General features: G+C 38.2%; 1 protein-coding gene across 3 annotated transcripts in view; it reads left to right on the top strand.

The window, feature by feature from the left end:
* Positions 1 to 21,842, top strand: part of CDH13 (cadherin 13) — a 520,720-nt gene that overhangs the window by 205,436 nt on the left and 293,442 nt on the right. For all 3 annotated transcript variants that reach the window (XM_087740241.1, XM_009467298.2, XM_087740242.1), the window contains one exon: positions 1,025 to 1,141. In XM_087740241.1, coding sequence (XP_087596367.1) covers positions 1,025 to 1,141 — 117 coding nt within the window. The remainder of the gene's footprint in view (positions 1 to 1,024; positions 1,142 to 21,842) is intronic.

Genomic DNA, 21,842 nt, shown 5'->3' on the forward strand with positions numbered 1-21,842 from the left:
AAAAGGGGCCTGGATCAAGGGGAGAGCTTTGGGAGATGGAGAGAAGCTGGTTTTGACCTTGGTGTTAATTGTGCTTGGAGAAGAGAGTTGCAGAGACTGTAGGAGGAAGCAAAAGGACAGGGGTGGTCTCTGGGAAACAGCAGCTCTCGGAGAGAGCACTGAGAGGATCAGAGAGCAGAAGGGGAGGGAAGGCAAAGGTGTGATGGACAGAGTTTTCTAGGGGCCAGAGGCCACTGTGAAGAGTTTGCTGTAGCTCATGAAGTGCTGAATTGCCTGAAGCTCAGCTAGAACTAAATACTCCAGAAAATGCAGCAGCAATAGGAAGGCTTGTGTACAAAGCACTTCTATTTTTGTTCTTTCTGATATAGTAGCATGAAGTTTTCTCTAAGAAGAGAGAGAAAAAAAAAAAAGAAAAACAAAACAAAACACCACACCAACAACCCAAAACACGCAACATAAAAAACCCCTACTAGCTGATATACTAAGTTACACCTGGGTTTTGGTGTCTATTTTTATTTTTAAGTTACAAGCTTTTGGTGCTTCTTGAGAGTTCATTAGCTGGGGACGGTATCAGCAAATTCACCTGTAAGTTCTGTTTGATTAAAAGCCTGGACTGTAAAGCGACCGAGTATAGATGTGACTTGAGATGTGAAACTTATGTAAGACATTTAAAGTGTGGCTTTTTATAGGTCTCATGCAAGCATTTGAAGTAAGCCAGACCTTGTTTAAGATTTATGATTTAAGCAGTCATCAAGTTAGGATGGTAGACACACTTGCTTAGGTTTAAAACTAGTGTACAGGAATACAAAATGAATATAGCATGTCCACTGTCACTGTAATAAGTGGAGTAACCTGACAGATTTAAATAAATAGTTTGATATGTTATCACTTATTGCTGGAAAACATATAATACAAAACCTAGAATCTGGTAGCTCATGTTAATTTTGCCTAAAGATGCAGGGAATGGAAATAACAACTGAATATTATTTTGAAAGTCTTCGTAATTGGTCTTTTTCTTTTATAGGAAATCTTTAAGATAGAAGGCAACCTTGGAATTCCAAGACAAAAAAGGGCTATTTTGGCAACTCCAATATTAATTCCCGAAAATCAAAGACCACCATTCCCCAGATCTGTTGGCAAGGTAAGTCAACAAAGAACTGGATAAAATTTTGATAGTAAGTAATTGATCTATTTCTCTTAAAATTTTGTAATGCCTATCGCGTTGGTAGTAATATCCCAGACAAAATTAAGAAACATAAAACTGAACAGAGAAGATTGTTTTACTGTCTATATTGCGTAGACAGATGAAAATGGCTTTGTATTCATGGCAGACTTTAATGGCATACATTCTGGTTAAAAGCATTAATCAGGGGCGTATGTTTTCATGCAGCTGCTGTCTTCAGCAGAGGTTGCTGCCTACCTTTGTATCTGTGTTAGACTGGGGCTGAAATCTAGGCTAGGAATGTTATGAAGAATATCCTACTGCATAGTGTGGATTATCTTGTTTCTGTTCTCAAGACCTAGAAGGAATTCATAAGGCATTACATGCAAAACCATCTCTTGTTCATTCCTTAGTTAATTTCTAGTGTCCAAAGGAAAAAATAAGTCTTTGCAGGTGTTTTCCATTTTATTTTTTGTTGTTTGCAAAGGTCTGACAAAGAAGTGGAAAGTTTTTCTCGTGTCTGCAGGCAACTAGATAGACGAGAGTTCTAACAGACACTTTTCCAGAACTTCAGATATACAGCTTATATATACAAAATCATTAAAATTAAAATACCAATAATTGTTCAAATGGCCATGTAGGCATCAGAAGTTGTAATTATATGAATATGTTTTTCATGTTGGCAGTTTTGAAACAGGGACTGTTATGCATTGCTCTGACTTTAGTAGGTGTGTTAGTGACATGATGGCCTATACAGCTGTGGAGTCGATTCCTAATTTGCACCAATACGATCACTGGAGCTAAATGCACAGGTCAGGGGCAGAATTTTACTCTACAATCGATGTGTAATTTAGCCAGCTGGCACCTAATCAGTTCCTTTAATAATTAGGAAAGGTTGTTTTCCTACCAGTAAAAAGAAAGAATAATCTATGAAGATTTAATTTTCCCCCCTTTCCCCATCAATAATTTATACTGATCTCATGAATTTCCGTAAGTTTTTCTATCTTTCTGAAGTATTTTTCAATGTGTCCTAAACTTTCTAAAGCCATTTCTGAACTTTTCCCTTCATGTTTCAGTGTTTGAGAATTAATGATCAACAACTAAAGTAAATATTGTTCGTTAATATGTTAGTGATAAATAGTTAATTTTTAAGACTTCTGTTGTGCAATTTTAAAGCAGTGAGAGAATTAAAAAGGTTACTTATACACAGACTTATAGTCTTTCTTTCTTTTTTTTGTTACTGATTTATTTCTCCCTCCTCCCTTCCACCCCTACTGCTCCTGAACACTGAATTTTTAGAGCTGAGTTGCTCTTTAGAAGTGCCTTCATTAAGTATTTTTATTGGGAGTTAGAATTGTAGTCCTGGTAACTGAGGCTCCTTAAGCAGAATGAGATGAATTGGGTCCTATTTCTACTTAAACGTTTTCCTAGTGTCTTGTCATCTTGATTTGTTATTGTTCCTGAAATGCTAGTCAGGGATCACAAGTGCATTAGATGATGTACAAACACAGAAGTGTAAAAGCATCTGTCAGTCTGTTTTTCAAAGGTCCTAAGATACCTATTCTCAACTAATGTTTAAATTATAGGAACTGCAAGTGATCAGCACCTTGAAATCCTTTCAGCTGTCATCAGTTTTAAAGTCTTTAAATATAATTTTTTCTCAGTATATTTCTAATTAAAGTATCTAGCCATGAGTATTTTGGCTATTGCAAGTAGTAACATAGAGTCTATATGTGTTAAGTGAGACAAAAATTTTAGAGATAGTTAAAATAATGGAATGAAGTATTCTAGGTCAGCTGGAGTAATTTGCAACTGAATGCTTAATAAAGCATAAATAAAAAGGTTTGGAGCCTCAGACATACTGATGGTAGGGAAAAGAGTCTATTGTTCCCTAACTAAAAAATTCAGTAGGAGTCAATGCTGAAAATAAAAGCAGTTCTTTTAGGTCTTTTTGACATGTCACAAATCTTCATAAGGTAGGCCATGAAGTCTTCAGAAATAGAATAGTCTATACTAATCTAGAGAGCCTTAGACACCCAGTTCATGTACTTGTTTCAGATCCTGCACAAACTGTAGAAAAAGTTGATCATCTGTCTCATTTAACTTTAGATGTTTATTGTGAACTGTGCGTAGCTCCGTGAATTTGTAAAGATTCATTTAGTTGCTCACTTCTGTGAGGCATAAGAAACACATTTATTTCCTCTTCCATAATATTTTGGGGCTTATCTTCAGAAGCCCCAACACGGCAGTACGTGGACTGATGAACTACAGCTTCTGATGTGTACGAATTTCTCTTGAACTTAAACTTTGCCATCTCTGGTCGGTTGTAGTCACTGTGAAGGGACATTGCAGATGTATTTAGTAGCTGTGGTTTCTATAGTGTTTTGGGGAAGAGAGATAATTTGCATGTTATAATAGAATTTAAAAAATGAGAAGGAAGAAGAAAGGAAAGCAGATTAAGATCAGACTTTTGTCATGTAACTGCCAGCAGTCACGGCTGAGGACTTGTGTAGATCTGCTGTGATGGGAACAGCAGAGTTTGTCTCATAGCATAGGGGCTCACAAGGGCTCACCTGGTCTGCCCAACACTGTGAGCAGTGTCGTTCTGAGCTCCTCTGTAATAGGCATTCCCAGTCAAATCTCCGTGAGATTTCATAGTGGGGCAGTTTATTATATTTTATTCAGGCATAGAAATAAACCTATCAATAAAAACATTTAGAAACAAGGAATTCCAATACAATAATTTGTCTGTCGGGGGGAATGACCACACATTTTCCTGTGTGAAAAATGATTCCAACTTTTGTTTTGCTTTCGTCTTTGTTACTGCAATGTTACATTTGCTGCTCATCACGAATGTGAAGCTTTCCTGACCGAATGAAATATAAGATCATGATAATTTTGGATGTGACAAGTTCTGTTTGATACCATCACGTGGTCCGCTTTGGAGGTCCACATAAAAGTTAGGTTTCCAGTTGCACCCTGAGTATGTTATTTTCCCTTTCTTTCACCTGCTTTAGCAAATTACCAGTGTAGTTTATTCGTCTGTCCTGACTGCCTCTTGCTTTCTAACCTGTGCTATGTTGCCTGGAAGTGCAGAGAGTTGTTTGGAAGTGATTGCAGCAGCCACTAACAGTTGAGTTGCTTATTAACACTTAGTTGGGAGCAGGGCAGGTGTGCAAAAATAGGAGAGCAGGGGGAGAACAATTAATTACATTTTATTTCACAATTAGGAAAAAATAGCATAAACAAAAAAACGTGGATTTTAGAGGACATTATTCATTGAGGTTTGGTAATATAAGTCAGGAAGGACAAGTGAGAAAATTGGTTTGTTTTAATTAATAGCAAATATTCAAATTAGTATTTACTTAACAAGGAAATACATGCATAGAGGCTGTTCTCTGTGCTGTTACTGGCTTTCCAGCATACCCACTTAGGAATGAGATTATTGCATTGCCATTTGCACACCCCTCATTAGGGTATCTCTTAATTAAATAACTGTCATAGATGTGCTGTGCTTGTAGGTAGAGGAATCTCACCTTTAGCAGAATTTAAGCTTTTGAATATTATCCTTCATTCCTGGGGGAAACTAGTAAGATCAAAATATTTTAATGCAGTCTTGGTAATATGGGCCTTTGTGACCAGATGGCCCAGGCTACAACTGTTGACTGTTATTGATGTGTTTTGTTTAGCTCTTGCTGATATAGCACAGGGATATGATATTCAATTTTTAGTCTCTCTCCATATGTTACTTTTCTGGTTTATTTGTTCACATCAAATCAAATGAAGTACAAAACAGTGGGATGCAGGATTATCTTGTAATTATGGTGATAGGTTATTCACTACTAAGCTACGGAAATGTTTTCTAAAACTAACTTAAGAGTGGTAGTTCTATGCAGCTATTTGATGACAGTCTCCAGACACACTTCAATGTGGTCATGAATTGCATCATGGTACTTCTTGAAATTTAATCCTTACACTAATGCAGGGCTCAAAGTGCAGGAAGGTAATTGTGGAGATGTTCAACAAGTTCCAACTCTTCTTAAAGACATTAAGAGAGAAGACATCTGCAAAGTGAGAGTGTTTTAATATAGGCTGAAAGGATTTGCTGTGGATTTTATTGATGGACATACGATGAATCCATGATTCTATTCTTTAATTTAAAGGAATTGCCCTTCATAAGGTTGAATATTTTAATTGTTGACACATAAGATCTGGAAGCCATGAGTGGCCTGGTAAAAATTGGCAGGACTTTTCATGCTCAGTGAAGTCCAGAAGACAGAGAGGTACACAGGAGACTTTGTAGAAAACTGCTGAAAGAAGAAAAAGCAAAACCTTATTTTTTGCCAGTAAGAGAATTTGTTTCTTTGTTACTTGTCTGTTTTGCTCTTTTGGAAGGAGAGGGTGTTTATTCAGATATTTTGCATCAGATAGTGTATATATACTACCTGCCTTTGATCTGGGCTGATGAACAGTTAGCTGCCAAATGACAATTAGATGGTAGGACTGACCTAAACAAAAGCTCAAGAGAAGAAGTGGCACAGGCTAGCAAACAGGATAGAAATCTTTAAGATCTATGAGGAGGTGTTGGTTTTTTTTTTTCCTCCTCTGAGCTGTGAATTTAAGGCAAAGATAAAACACAGCTTGTCTGTTAATGCAGCAATAGAAAAAACCTGAAGAGGGGAGGAAACTGAAGATAACTGGATGGAAAAGCTGCTGGAAGCTTATTATTTTTGAGTGGCTATCTGATTGAGGCTATTTATATATGATAAATTATATGCTTCACAGAAGCGAAGTGTTAAGTACTAAAGATGCAGCTGGAGAAAATGCCAAACTTCAGGCAAAAGTTTGAAAAGAAGGTGATATAAGTGTAGAGAGAGATGATTGTGATCCACTGACCTTTGAAGAGAGTCTATAGAGAAGGATCATATATTAGAGGAGGACATGTGAAGGACAACAGAAGAAGAACAATGGTGAAATAGAAGCTGAATTAAGAAGTGCATTTGTTCTACTGGAAAATTAGGCAGAAAATGAGGGGGTGGGGAGAGAAAGTCTGAAGAGAAATGGAGGAGGGAAAAGACCTAGGTAGGATAGTTGTCCAAGTCTGGAAGATAATGGTGTGTGCTGACAGAGAACAGAATGATGTGCAGAACAGAGGAGAAATACCTATAAGCCTTACCAACACCAAGAGAGAGATCAGTGTGACTCCTTACCAACTTCTCAATTGGTAAAGGTCTGAATCTTCATGTCAGTTATTAGAAATAATGCAGAAGCAAGAGAATGTATTTCTTACTATGGAACTAGAAGTGGATCCGAGGTCTACAGGAAAAATTCAGTGGATTTTTTAAAATTATGTTTTAATATCCATTTGGTTGTTTTCAAATCATCACCACATCAGATGTAATGGTCAGGCTGTGCCAAAGAGTATGCTCAGAAAAGGGGAGGTGGTCATCAGCAAGAATTCTGACTTGTCCAGAAGGCAAGAATATTTCAGTGACAGCCAAAAAAGTGGTGCCATCAGGGAGACGTTGAACTGATTGGCTCCTGGGAAGCATTGCAGGGTGAGGACCTTTTCCAGAGAGTAGATGGAATTACTCAGGTACAAGCAGTTCTAGTTTCTTGCATCAAGGTCTGATGGCATATAAGGAGAGCACTCAGCTAAAGTATGCAGAGGTGTGTCTATCATTCTATGTGGTAAAAGACATACCCACAGATGAGGATCCATAAACAAGGAGCAAACAAAGAGTGGTAGAAAGATGCACAGAAAGGGAGGGGAAGGTGTTATTGCTGAATAGCACTTAGGCAATAAAGACAGTGTTAACAAATAAAGCTCTTTCTAGTCCAGCAAGAAAAAAAATGGGATTAGAGAAAAATCAAGTTATAGTACTAGTACAGTAAGACTGGGCAGAAATATATATGTCTAAGCTCAATTTGTTCAGCCTAGCACAGTAAGTGTTTTCTGTAAACTCAGAGTGAGTGTAATGATTTAAGCAAAAGGAAAATACTGGTGTAATAACTAATAGATATAAATTTTGGCAGAAGATTAGAAGAAAAGTTTCTAGTCCCCAGAGAAGAGGAATTAATTTCCAACAGAAGTACTGAGGAGGGAATAGGAAGTTTGATAAATATATGATCACAGCTGCATAATACGGCTGCTTCTGATCATGAAAGAACAGACACCTAGAGGTTTCCTGCTATTCTAGTGTTCTTGAAAATGTGTAATACCCTGCTGAGTTGGACCTGAATGGACCATTGGAGATGTCAGGGTTTAACATCTGATCAAATTCATGGCTTGCATGAAGGAATGGCACACTTCTGACCTTCATGGAAAAATACCAACCTACCTCAGCAATGAATGTAATGAAATGAACAGCACTCCATTAAATTAAAGGGCTTTCGATGCAAGTACATGAATTATTAAACTACAGCATGTTAATTTTCATTAAAGGATATGTATTTGATGTCCTAACAAACCATTAAGTGAAAACAGCACTTCAAATTTATCTCTTTTTCTGAAAGGTCTCTCTTCAAACTTCCCTGTTTTTAAAATATTGGTAGTCACATAAACAATTCCAACAGAATACATTTGTTCTCTTTAAGCAAACAATTTTAATGGAAAACCTTGTTAAAATACTTCTGTTTACTTAAGATCTTTCAGAAGAATCACACTTGAGCTACAGATGCCTTGGAAAACTGGAAAATAATCAGAATTTAGCATTATTTTTCAGTGTTTGGTGTCATTATTAAGAATAGAAGAATTTTTAAACATGTGAGGAATACCTTCTAATCTAGTTGTTGTGGTTTAACCCCAGCCAGCAGCTAAGCACCACACAGCTGCTCACTCACCGCCCCCCAGTGGGACGGGGGAGAGAATCAAAAGGGCAAAAGTGAGAAAACTCGTGGGTTGAGATAAAAACGGTTTAATAGGTAAAGCAAAAGCCACACACGCAAGCAAAGCAAAACAAGGAATTCATTCACTCCTTCCCATCGGCAGGCAGGTGTTCAGCCATCTCCAGGAAAGCAGGGCTCCATCACGTGTAATGGTGACTTGGGAAGACAAACGCCATCACTCCAAGCGTCCCCCCCTTCCTTCTTCTTCCCCCAGCTCTATATGCTGAGCATGACGCCATACGGTGTGGGATATCCCTTTGGTGAGTTGGGGTCATCTGTCCCGGCTGTGTCCCCTCCCAGCTCCTTGTGCCCCCCCAGCCTCCTCGCTGGTGGGGTGAGAGGCAGAAAAGGCCCTGACTCTGTGTAAGCACTGCTCAGCAGTAACGAAAACATCCCTGTGTTATCAACACTGTTTCCAGCACAAATCCAAAACATAGCCCTATACTAGCTACTGTGAAGAAAATAAAAGCTGTCCCAGTCAAAACCAGCACGTTACTATGGTTACAAGTTTATTGGAGATAAAGCAGTTCTATGACAATGATGGAATTAAATTTTCTGCCCAATATTGAAATATCCAATACCTAATTTCCTGCTTCATAATAAATCATACTAATGACCTTAAGGAGAGCACCAAACAGAAGAGATTTTATGCTCTGAAGCAGTTCAGCAAAGTATACTACAGTTTGACTGTCACGCTGTTTGTGTTAACTTTGATCTCAGAAGTTGATATCTTAAACTGTGTTGCAGATGAAGGTAGAGGGGAAAAAGGTCTGTCCCTGCCAGTAAATTACCTATGTAAAGTAACTGAGATGAAATAAAACCCTGGCAACTAATTTTTCATTGACACACTAATTGAATTTTAGACTCAAGTTTAAGGGAAATGTTTGGATTATTTTTAGATGCAACAGCTATTTCATCTAATGATGCCTGATGTTAGATACCTTTCCATAATGTTTTTTTTCTTAAATGGTTGGTCTTTGCAAAAACAAACCCAGAGAATTTCCCCAAAACTCCAGGCCTGTACCAGCTTCCTCTCCCCAAATAAACCCCCAGGCTCATGTTTTAAGAATCACATGTAGGATGTGATTCTGTACCTGGTCTTACTGAGCATACTATGAATGGAGAGTGCCATCAACAGCAGCAGCCAGAAAGCCCCTTCAAGGGATGCAGAACAACAGTAATCAAATTTCCATTCCCTAACTCAGTTACAGAATTGTAGAATACCAGGTTGGAAGGGACCTCGAGGATGATCTGGTCCAGCCTTTCTTGGCAAAGGCACAGTCTAGACAGGATGGCCCAGCACCCTGTCCAGCTGAATCTTAAGTGTCCAGTGTTGGGGAATCCACCACTTCCCTGGGGGGATTATTCCAGTGGCTGATTGTTCTCATTGTGAAAAATTTTCCTCTTGTGTCTAATCGGAATGTGCCCAGGAGTAACTTGTACCCATTACCCCTTGTCTTTTCCATGTGACTCCTTGTAAAAAGGGAGTCTCCATCTTCTTTGTAGCCACCCTTTAGATACTGGAACATGGTAATAAGGTCTCCCCTAAACCTTCTTTTCTCAAGGCTGAACAAACCCAGTTCTCTCAGCCTATCCTCATACAGCAGGCTTCCCAGTCCTCTGATCATCTTTGTGGCCCTTGTCTGGACCCCCCTCCAGCCTGTCCACATCTTTTTTTGTATAGCGTGAACTAAAACTGTACACAGTATTCCAGGTGTGGCCTGACAAGCACTGAGTAGAGTGGTGTAATGACATCTTTATCTCTGCTGCTGATGCCCTTGTTGATGCAACCCAGCATCCTGTTGGCTTGCTTTGCCGCAGCAGCACACTGTTCACTCATATTGAGCTTGTTGTCCACCAGGACCCCCAGGTCCCTTTCCACAGAGCTGCTCCCCAGCCAGGTAGATCTCAGCCTGTGCTGCACTCCTGGATTATGTTTTCCCAGGTGCAAGACCTTACACTTGTCCTTGTTGAACTTCATACGGTTCTTGTTAGCCCACTCTTCCAGCCTATCCAGGTCTTCCTGCAGGGTGGCTCTTCCTCTCCACTTCCCCACTCAGTTTGGTATCATCAGCAAACTTCATCAGGCTATACTTGATCCCATCATCCAGGTCAGTTATGAAAATATTAAACAGTATTGGACCCAGCTGGGTTCTCTGTGGTTGTCATGAAACTGTACTGATTTTTTGTTAACTCTCATCTTTACAATCTTCCAGGATGATTCTATATCCTGAGTTGACTAATGGTAAGTTTTTTGGTATCCACCTTGACTTTTCTCTGTCTTGGTTTAATTCAGTTGTTTGAAATAACCACTCAATCTGTCCATCTTGAAAAAGCTATTTTCTTGTTGAATGTATACTTTTGAGCAAAATCTTGATCTCTGCATTTTCAGTAGGGCCAAATTTTAACCTTAACAAGATGTAGGGCCTAATTCTGTAGTGTCAGATTGCTAAACCAGGATATTTGGATCCAGGATTTCTGTTTGCTTGGTACCTTTAACTTGAAAAATTTCTTCCTACAAATCTACTTACAGTAACAGTTTCTTTTAAGTAGGGTGACAAATGCAACCAACTTATCCAGCATTACTTAGCAGTGTGCTGTATTAATATATTACTAGACAGAAGATTAGATGTGCAGAATATAGAAGTCAGTGGAGAGAACGTGACCATAGACCTTCCTTTAATCAATTAAGATATTTATTTGATAGCTGTGAGTGGATTCATACTGCTTTGGATGTGATCTGTTTTTTTATCTGAATACTGTACCTCCTCCATCCAAACATTTTTCTGTTTCATTCCAAATTATTCCTTTGGTTTCCTATTACGCAAAGTCAGTTGTTAGCAAGTGTATAGTGTAATATAAAGCGATATCCAAATGAATGACGTTTTAGGAAGAAAAATAACTTATCCCTGCCAATTTAAAAACTAAATACTGTCATACTGTCAACCTTGGTACTTACATTAATGGAAGACTTTAATAAAGGCATTTTGTGGACTGGACTGGCGACAAAATATTACTAGCTGTGCCTTGTTAAAGTGGGATTAAGAAAAGATAGTTGGCAGAGTATTTGCAGAATGAAAAATGATATGTATTATATATGATTCATCTGCAAGGTGGAGTAAATAGCTGTCACTCAGGGAGCAATAGTCATTTTCTTTCTTCTGACTAGCTGCTGGATCTCATCAAGAATTACTAACTGATTTTAACCTTTTTGTTTTTTCTCTTGGTTTTATCATACACAGATGATTCTCCTTTTGAATTTTTTCTCTTTCATTTTAGTGGTGTGTAGTAGCAGATCAATAGGGTAGGTGAAGGAGTATGAAGCTAATATCTATAGTGGCAGCTGTGTTTTAATTCAATATTTTTCCTTCACCTTTCCAAAACATCTGTGGCTCTTTTCCAGCTGCCCTCTAAATGTAACTTTCTTTTTTTAACCTTTCTCGTTAATCATCTTTACCACTTAGTTTGCAACCCTCGTTGTGAAATTCAGAAGTGGACTAAGTCATTTGTAGTCTATAGGGCAGAATCACAGAATGGTTAAGCTTGGAAGGGATCTCTGGAGGTCATCTTGTCCAACCCCACTGTTCAAGCAGGGCCACCTAGAGCTGTTTGCCTAGAACTGTGTCCAGTCGGCTTTTCAATATCTCCAAGGTGGGAGACTCCACAACCTCTCTGGGCAACCTGTTCCCAGTGCTCAGTCACCCTCACACTAAAAAAGGGGTTCCTGATGTTCAGACAGAACCGTCTACGTTTCAGTTCGTGTCCATTGCCTTTTGTCCCATCACTGGGCACCAGTGAAAACAGCCTGATTCAGTGGTCTTTGCTTCCTCCCTTCGGGTATTTATATACATTCATGAGATCCACCTTGAGCTATCTCTTCTCTAGGCTAAATAATCCCAGCTCTTTCAGCCTTTCCTCATAGAAGAGATGCTTCAGTCCTTTAATCATCTTGTGGCCCTTTGTTGGACTCAAGAATGTCATGCCTCTCTTGTATAAAGAGGCCAGAACTGGACATAGTACTCAAGGTGTGGCCTCATCAAAGACAAGTAGAGGGAAAGGATCACCTCCCTTGACCTGCTGGCAATACTTTGCCTAATGCAGCCCAGGATACCGTTAGCCTTCTTTGCAGCAAGGGCACATTGCTGGCTCATGTTCAACTTGGTGTCCACCAGGATCGACAGGTTCTTTTCCACAAAGCTGCTTTCCAGCTAGGTAGCCCTCAGCATATACTGGTGCACGGGGTTGTTCTTCCTCAGGTGCAGGACTTTGCAGTTCCCCTTGTTGAACTTCATGAGGTTCCATGGAGCCCATTTCTCCAGCCTGTTGAGGCCCCTCTGGCAGTATGACCCTCTGGCGTATCAGCCACTCCTCCCAGTTTTGTTTCATCAGTAAACGCGCTGAGGGTACGTGCTGCCTCATCATCCAGGTCATTAATGAAAGTGTTAAACAGGAGTGGACCCAGTATTGAGCCCTGGGGTACACTGCTAGTTACTGGCCTCCTACTTGATTTTGTGTCGCTGATCACCAACCTCTGGGTCCAGCTGTTCAGCCAGATTTCAATCTACCTCACTGTCTGCTCATCCAGTCCATACATGAACAGATCCTCTATGAGGATCTTACAGGACATAGTGTCAAAGGCTTTGCTGAAGTCTAGGTAGACAATATCCACTGCTCTCCCCTCCTCTACCAGGCCAGTCATTTCATCATGGAAGTTTATCAAGTTGGTCAAGCATGACTTCCCATTGGTGAATCCATGCTGACTACTCCTGGTGATTTTCTTGTCGTTAGTGTGCCTGGAATTGGTTTCCAAGGTTCGCTGCTCCATAACCTTCCCAGGGATTGAGGTGAGGCTGACTGACCTGTAGTTCCCTGGGTCCTCCTCCTTGCCCTTCTTGAAGATAGGAGTGACATCTGCTTTCCTCCAGTCTTTAGACGCTTCTCCCATTTGCCATGATCTATCAAAGATTATCGAATGTGGCCTTGCAATGACATCTGCCAGCTCCCTCAGCACTTATGGGTGCATCCCATCAGGGCCCATGGACTTATGTATGTCCAGTTTACTAAAGCATTCCCCAACATGATCCTCTTCCACTAGGTGTACATCTTCCTTGCTTCTAGATTTTTCCTTCTGGTCTCTGGGATTCCTGAAAGCCGGTCTTGCTAGTAAAGACTGTGGCAAAGGTGGCATTCAGTATCTCAGCCTTTTCCGTGTCCTGTGCAATCCAGGCCCCCAACTCCTTCAGCAATGGGTCCACATTTTCCCTAGTCGTCTTTTTGTCAGCTATGTACTTATGGAAACCCTTCTTCTTGTCTTTGAGATTCCTAGCCAGATTCAATTCCATTTGGGCTTTAGCTTTCCTTTCTTCATCCCTGGATGCTTGGACAATATCTCTCTAGTCCTCCCAGGTTACCCATCCTTACTTATGCCCTCTATATGTTTCCTTTTTATGTTTGAGTTTAGCTAGCAGCTCCTTGTTCATCCACACAGGCCTGTTGGCTTTTTTGTCTGACTTCCTATTTGTTGGGATGGAGCACTCTTGAGCTTGGAGGAGGTGATCCTTGAATATTAACCAGCTTTTTTGGGCCACTTTTCCCATGGGACCCACAGATATCTTTAAAGTGGCAACAGTCTGTTTCCCTTTAGTCTAGGGTGTAGTGAGCTTGCTTTTTACTTTCCTCCCTCCCCTCAGGATGCTGAAGTTCACAATCTCACGGTCATTGCACCCAAGGCTGCCTTTGACCTCCACATTCCTAACAAGTCCCTCGCTGTTGGCAAGTTTGAGGTCCAGCAGAGCACCTCTTCCTCGCTGGTTCCTCTATCACTTGGAGAAGGAACATACCATCGATGCACTCCAGGAACCTTCTGGATTGCTTATGTCCCCCTGTTTTGTCCTTTCAGCAGGTATTGGGGTGATTGAAGTCTCTTGTGAGGACGAGGGCCTGTGAACCTGAGGTGGCTCCTATCTATCTGTAGAGGGCCTCATCCTCTTGATGAAATGACTTGGGTATCTTTGCACTTTTAAGTGCATAATGAGGACATCTTCTTTTTGCCTTACCTTATTTAAAGACGAGCTGATGTCTTTTCTCATAGTTAATAATATGCCATTTTGAAGTAAATGTTACTCTACTCTATTAACTTATTTTTCTTTCAGGGTCAAATATATAAAAATATGAATTACTTCATTGTAATCAATGATCCATTGTTAAACTAAAATTTTCAAGTACAAGGAAATCTCCAATTTCCTTTTGCTTATCTTTTGAAAAGAACATTCTAGTTTGACCACTCTACTTTCTTTTAAAATCACTCAAAAAGAGAAAAATCACTTTCTGCCATTGAAACATTGCTTAAGCAAAGGCAAATGAAAATTCAGACAACTGTGCTTTTGGATTAACCTCTGCTTTCCAATGTTCTGTAATTAAATGAGCAAGAGCATTTGTGGTTTGGCCATCATGTTCTTTACATTTTCTGAGGTTGTTTACGAAGTCATGCCAATTATTGGAATTTATATATTTGGAATTTAAATACAGGAATCATGCCCTCCGTACTGTGTTTATATACACATACATACTCAGAGATGCATAACAATAAATGAGTACAGGCTTGTACACACATATCCTGGCTTTCACGTACTCTCTTGTTGGTTAATGCTATTGAGTTTGAATGTGCTTTTTCTCCCATTTTAATCTGTAAGATGCTGCTGTGAGTACATATTGCTTCTATTGGAAAGTCTCCCAATTTCATCTGCTCTTATGTCAACAAGTATCAGTTGCATTGTTGTTCTTCCGTATCTTATTTTCCTGCCATGTTACTATCTGTCTCATATTTCTGACGAACAGGTGAGTAACAAGGAATAAATATTTATACAAATTCTATCTAAGAATTGAAATGACTGTTAAAATATTCGCACTATTTTGCCAGCACATTATTCTAGCAATTTTATTTAGCTTGAGTTGTGGTTTAAGCTGAGATGTAACAGTCTTTCTAAGCTTGTCCTCATCACTCAGCACTTCCAAGAAGGGGCAGTCTGTTTGTTAAGAACATACTAAAGCATTTTTCTGTATCATTGTACAATGGTGTCTGACCTTAAGCACATTGAAGCTAACAGAAAGCCTCCCATCAAAGTGGGAAAGGATTTTTGATCAGGCCAACCATCTTGGGAAATTGCAGAGGGGAAAAGAGGGCACTTGAAGGAACCATGAACTAAGCTATCAGATTATACTTTATTTCACTATATTTATAGGGAAAATTATTAAAGTACATTTGGAAAATAGGATTTTCATCAAGGTTCAAATTTATCTCTGTTTTCGATACCATAAGTATTTTTGCACTGCTTCAGAAGTTTTTCATTTCTACAATGCATGGATGAAACTATTAAGCTTACATTTTCAATTGAGCTTGCTGGATATGAGAATGGATTTTGATAATAGAAATCTGTACAACAGGGAAGTCCAGAAATTGAAAATAGTAGTGATCCCTATAATCCAATAACATGTGTCTTAATATATTTTTTACTTATTAGAATTGCAAAAAAAAAAAAAAGAGGAAGTGTGGATGTAGCTGAGTGTGGCTACAACTTGAATTCAGGGGCTATATTAATTTAACAGAAATTCATGTTCAAACCTGATTTATAATATATTGCAAGCATTTTCATGAGTAATTGAAGTGATAAAGGCTGGTTTCCTACAAATATTCATTTCCTGCAACAAACCCAGGTCCTCTTGTCTGTGACAACACCTCAAGCACAATGACCCTAAATCATCCCACAGTGCCCTCAGCATCACTGGTGTTATTTTCTACTTTCTGGCATTTCCACCTGAGCTAAGAGAGAGCACATCCTAGACCTACAGCTAGCCTGACTGGGCAATGAATATACATGTGCAAATCAGAAACTCTTCCTACCTTTCTGTCTCTGTAGGTGTTAATAGGTCTTTTTGCTTTACACGCCTATAATTGTCATGGAACTTTGTATCTTGGACTTTTTTTTGTCAAATTTGGTTGAACCTAGACAATAGACTTAAAATGAATCAGACAACATAATCACTTAAATGCTATTTTTTTTAGGGGACCAGATTAAAGAAGCAGGTGTTTAGCATAACAGCCTTTCCTCAGCAGATTCTTTTCTGTTTGACAAACAAGCCCTTAAATGTTACTGAAGAAGCTATTGTTCCTTGCAGGGTTTGAATAATGTTTAAATCGGGCATATTTAAAGAGCAATGTCTGCAATGGGGAACTCGCTAATTAAGTAAGGGAAAAACTATAAGGATCTATATGAATTTTATCACCAATAAAAATTAATGAGCAATACAGAGCATGCTGAAATTGTGTAAATAGGAAAACATAATAAATCATCTTCATCCATTATTACTGTGCTGTTAGGCTTTCTAATCTGAATTTGCTAAGGGTCACTGGAACATGAAAATTAATTTGAATTAATAGAATCTATTATGTGTGGATTATTTAAAAAATCTAGTACCATTACTGAATTTTATTAATTTATTTTCTTGTGAGAATCTTAGAATAATTATTATTTAATAAATTATCTCCCCTTTTTTTTAAAAAAAAAAGTGAACACAATCATGATACAGTCAATAATGCTTTGGAAAAAAAGTGTAATTATGAGTTAATGAGAAATCTTAAAAACCAGGCATATTGTTTCCTTTAGGGGATGACTGATGAAGGACACTCTTTGTAAGGAGTAAAAAATTGATTGTATTTTTTTTCCCAAGATTCCACAAAGATTGGTGATTTCAAAGTCTTCAGATAAAAAGATATAGATGTAGTTTAGTCACCTGCTATGAGCTCTGAACATGCTAGCTGCTGAATGTATCCTTCAATTCTTTTTCTTGTTTACCAGAAAATAAGTTTTGACCACATTTTGTTATGTTGCAAACTTTCCCATCCTGAACAGCTTTTTAATTCTGGCAACAAATTAAGCATGTGTTCACTGATCATAACTTATGTGTACACATATATGTACACAATTTATAGCAGACAAAGACAGGTACGATGCATTCTAGTGCAATATTTACTTACTGCAGAGGTAAGAGCAAAAAATAAATTTTCTTCACAAGCTTTTCATAAGAACAATTTTCTAAAATTCTTATTAGACTGTCAGAGTTAATTATATTTTTAGAATTAGACTAAAATTTTCCCATCAGCTTTTTAAATCAAGGACTAGAGGCAAAATACAGCTAGGTTGCCATTTTTTGTTGTTCATTCTCTGAAGGAGGGACTCCCTGCTGCTTGTGTAATGAACCATGTGGACCCTCATGCAGAAGCTTTCAAAGTGAGAAATTATTGTGTTGAAGAGCTAGGGAAATTATCTCATTGCAAATAATTTAGTAGCAGGATCTGCCATTGGTTTCAGTCACGAATTTACTGTCAGGAGATTTTGTTTTTTGTAAGTCTGTGTGACAAGCAAACAGCTGACAAACAGTTGACATGAACAGTTTTACTTTCACTGGAGGTTCAGAAAGACTGTAAAAGGGTTCTTCAAAATCCTCAGCCTCCCTTAAAAAGTTGAAAGTCCTGTCAAAATGGAAGAGTAAACTATAAACTACCAGTAGAAGTTTTTCAAGAATTTTGGAAACTAGTGTGTTGCCTGCAAGGGAGGCTGTGTCACACTGCAGGTATTCTCAATGAAGGAGGGGACAGTGGTCTGAAGGAGCATCTCAAACTGAAATGTCAAAAGAAATGGGTGCAGAGCAAACCAGAAAAATTAATCTTATAAAATAGGAAAGACTAAACTTGAAGAGAGCTCAAACAGGGAATTGCTGAATTCCTGTGGTGTGTAACTACTCACAAGCATTGGCTTCACTTGCACTCGAATGTGGGTGTCATATACTGCCCATCCTTTTTAAAAAGATCCCTAGGAAGCCTTGAAATGCATTAGGAACTATAGCCCACTGAATCCTGCTCCCACACGTGGTGAATCCGTCAAAGCCAAGCTGTAACAGTCACTGGAACAGATGAAGTTTTGGATGATCATGAAGTGAATAGTCAACATGGTTCTTTTGAAGGCAAGTCATATTTTATAAATGTATTAAGATCTATGGAGGAGTCAAAGGTGTAGATATATCTGATCAATAAATCATACTTGGATTTCTTTACTAAGAGAGAATGCCTTCTTTTGGCTAAAAAAGATTGAAACATCAGTATAGAAATAGATTTTCATCGTGAAGGTTTTACCAATGGATGTTTTCGAGGATCTATACAGTGATTTGTGATGTTTAACATAGTAAAAAAATTATCTGAAAAAGGAGACAGCGAGGAGACAGAGTTTGCAGATCATCCAAAATGGTTCAAGATAGTGACAAGTAATGAAAAGATTATAGTGTTGCAGAAGGATTTAACAGTACTGAATGATTGAGTTTGTTGATAACTGCAGGTTAATTGTATATAAAATTCAGGAGCAGTTCTGGAACCATTGTGAATTGGTCTCTGAAAAAGTCAACTCAATCCTTAACAATTACCAGATGTCAAACGAAGTTGAATTTTGTGTTCTTGTCATGCCATCTTAAAAAGGATGCAGCAGACTTAGAGAAGCTTCAGAGAAAGGCAATGTAGATAATTAGAGGTAAGAAATCAAGAGTTTAAACAGAACAGGGCTTATCGTGTTGGAAAAGAAACAACGATGGATATGATAGTACTCTAGAAAATTGTTGATCGCATGGAGGAAACACAGGGAGCAATTATCCAGTCTTTTTCCTACTGAAGAACTAAGGAACTTCCATTGAGTACCAGGTGGTGGATTGAAAGAAAAGAAATATTTTTGTCAAGCATTGTGATACTCTACACATTGTCACAAGATGTTGTAGAGGCCAAAAGTAAAGGGTATACTTGTTGCTATTATGCCTGATGGTTTGGGCTCTGCTGTTGGTACAGGACAATATTGGTCACCATTACAGGCAGAATATAGGGGCAAGTATACCCTGGGGCTGACCCACAACCATCCTTACGTAATTTGCTGTGCATGGCTCATCTTCGAATTGCACATTATTTTTACTCTTTGCGAAGATAACAAACTGCAAAAAGATCTCAGGGTGGCTGCACAAATACTTCCTTTGCAGTTCTGTATTCCCACAAACGATCTCACGTTTAAGCTTTTGGTCTTTTAAATACAATTTATATCATGCAAACATATCTGGAAAGCAGAGAGAAAGGGTGAGGAATGTCTGACTCATTATTTGTATTCAGATATTGCTTTATTATTTATGGAATCATTCCGCATTTCAAAAGCATGTAGGCAATGTTAGAAATAAAAAGCTATTTCTGAAAGCAGTGAGATTTAAGTTACTAAGGCCCACATTTTCAGGGGAATTTAGGTGCCTCATTTCCTTCAGCATGATAGTGTGTAATCCACAGTTAGAAAGGGGCTTTAAACAGTTATTTCTTCTGACATTTATGAGCATTTGGGCGCCTTGAGCTTTCCTGTAATGCAAAAGGAAATATTATAATGTCTGATTATTGAAATAGGTAGAAAAATACAGTGGTCAATAGGAGCCACTCTGTCTTGCACTGAGTACCACTCCCTGCCTAGGCCCCAAAAAGCCCCTGCAGAAGTTCTGGATGCTCCTGAACATTGTGTAGTTCCTAGGGTTGCTCAGAAAGAAGTCCCTTGTCTTTAGTCTAACTTCTTTTGGAGAAAAATGCTATCTTGTTTTTTTTTACTTTGGTTCCTTACTGCTATTCACACCTGTGATGCTGGGCTGACATATACACTGTTTTCAGTTAAAATTGTCCTAATGTGTTAACCATGCAGAAGTCGTCCATGGAGGTTAGGGCCGTTTCAAGTTGGGCTTTTTAATTGGGTGATTTAAGGCTTCAGTTCTTCTTCCACAAGGCACTGGAGAAGGGCTAAATTTAACAACTAAATTTTCTAATAGTTATTTTCTAGATATATGTATTTCCTATTAACCAAGGAAGTGAAAGGCAAGGAGATGCTGTGTGTTATGAGCAAGAAAACTGTAATATCTGGATTTCAGTAAAATATAGTGGTGTGATAGGTAACAGAATTTAAGCGTATAGAACATGTCTGACATCCACTAAATATCATTGTACAGTAGCAATGTTTTTGTTAGCGTATGTTAGACAGACATGTTGAAGGTTGTGCTATAAAATGTTTATGGTGTCTTTGTTTTGGAGGGAAGTATCAAAACTGTAAAAAGACAATAGAGCAATCGAATGACAGATCACTCCTCAGACCTCTGGTTGTAATGGGAATGTATCCCTAGTCTTAACTGTATAAAGGGAGGGTTTTGTAGCTTTAAATTTTTGAACATAGTGTCATGTTTAAATTGTTGTACTGCTCTGTAAATTTAGTTTAAGGCTGATATATTGTGTTGTCAATTGAAAATTTCTAAGATATGCCAAAGTGATAGAACTAGAGACGTAGTCCTAGTTGACAAGACATCTGTTTTCTTGCCTATTGATTTCTTCAGCTGAAATTGAAATGAATGATTTGTAATTGAAAAGACTTGACTGTTCTTTCTAAATATAAATTTCAAAACCATCCCTGGACTTCATATTAGCTGGCAATTCTGGGACTGTTTTAAGATCTTTCTGTATTCTAGACACAATAAGTGTAGCCATAGAAACATACATATGAAGGTGATTTTCATTATTAATAAAAACTAGTAGACCTTGTTAAATTATTTTTCTAACTCCATGATGTGTTGTTGACTAATTTCCAAAAAATAAATAGTTACCAATATCATTAAATAATTCTTTATTTTTATTTGAGAATTGTGATCATATGCCTGCAGCCTTAATTTTCAGTAAAAATTAAACAACAAAGTCTGATCCTGGGGAAACTTAACTTGCTTCATTAATCTAAAGGTTTGTTTTACCTCATTACTTATCCCTACAGTTTCAGACCTGCATTTCCCTTAAATTAGAAGAGAAAAACACATATATACTGCTGAATTCTTTGTGAAGATGGGTCTGCTTTTATGCCTTCATCATTATATGTGTCAGTGCATTATCCAGAGGATCTCCAAGTATTTCGATTCTATTTTCATATGAGACTCACTAATATTCTAATAAGCCCAGTCCTTTTTGCCTGAAAGTGCAATATGAATGTTACAATATCAATATACAGTAAGAATAAAACAGGTGTACTATTAAAAGTAGCATGCTTTATATTTGTTATCATTAAATGTTTTAGTCATTCTATAACTACAGTTAGAAGGAGACAGCAATTAATTACATAAGAAATAGTGGTTAACCCTTTCACTAGTTCTAAATCATGTAGCTACAGTAAAGATCTGAACCCATATAAGGTGATGAAGTATAGGTATTTGTTAACACTAAGTTGAAGAAATGTCTATGAAAACTAGGTACATTTTGGATTTACACCTATGTAATTGAAGTCAAATATGGCCATAGGTGATTATAGATTATCACTTAATAATGTCAGTTAGTATCAGTAAGAAATGGTTGATATGAAGCGGAAACGGCTGTGAAATTAAATTATTTTTTCCTTTTAGGTGTGGATTCTCTTTTCTGTGTATTAGCAGTGAGCCAGTGCCTTGTTATGTCTGTAAATCCAAGGCTTCAATATTGGCTATGTTTTGAACAAGGTATAAAACTAAGGTCCTGTGGTGGGTTGACCCTGGCTGGACACCAGGTGTCACCAAACTGCTCTATCACTCCCCTCCTCAGCAGGATGGGGGGCATAAAATGAGATGGGGAAAAAAACCCACCCTCTTGGGTCAGGATAAAGGCAGTTTAATAAAAGCAAAGGCTGTGCACGGAAGCAAATGGAAAACAAAGATTTTATTCTCTACTTCC

The sequence above is a fragment of the Nipponia nippon genome, unplaced genomic scaffold (genome assembly GCF_047370975.1).
Source record: "Nipponia nippon isolate SJK-2023a ecotype South Korea unplaced genomic scaffold, ASM4737097v1 scaffold_7, whole genome shotgun sequence".
In the NCBI taxonomy this organism is placed as follows: Eukaryota; Metazoa; Chordata; class Aves; order Pelecaniformes; family Threskiornithidae; genus Nipponia; species Nipponia nippon.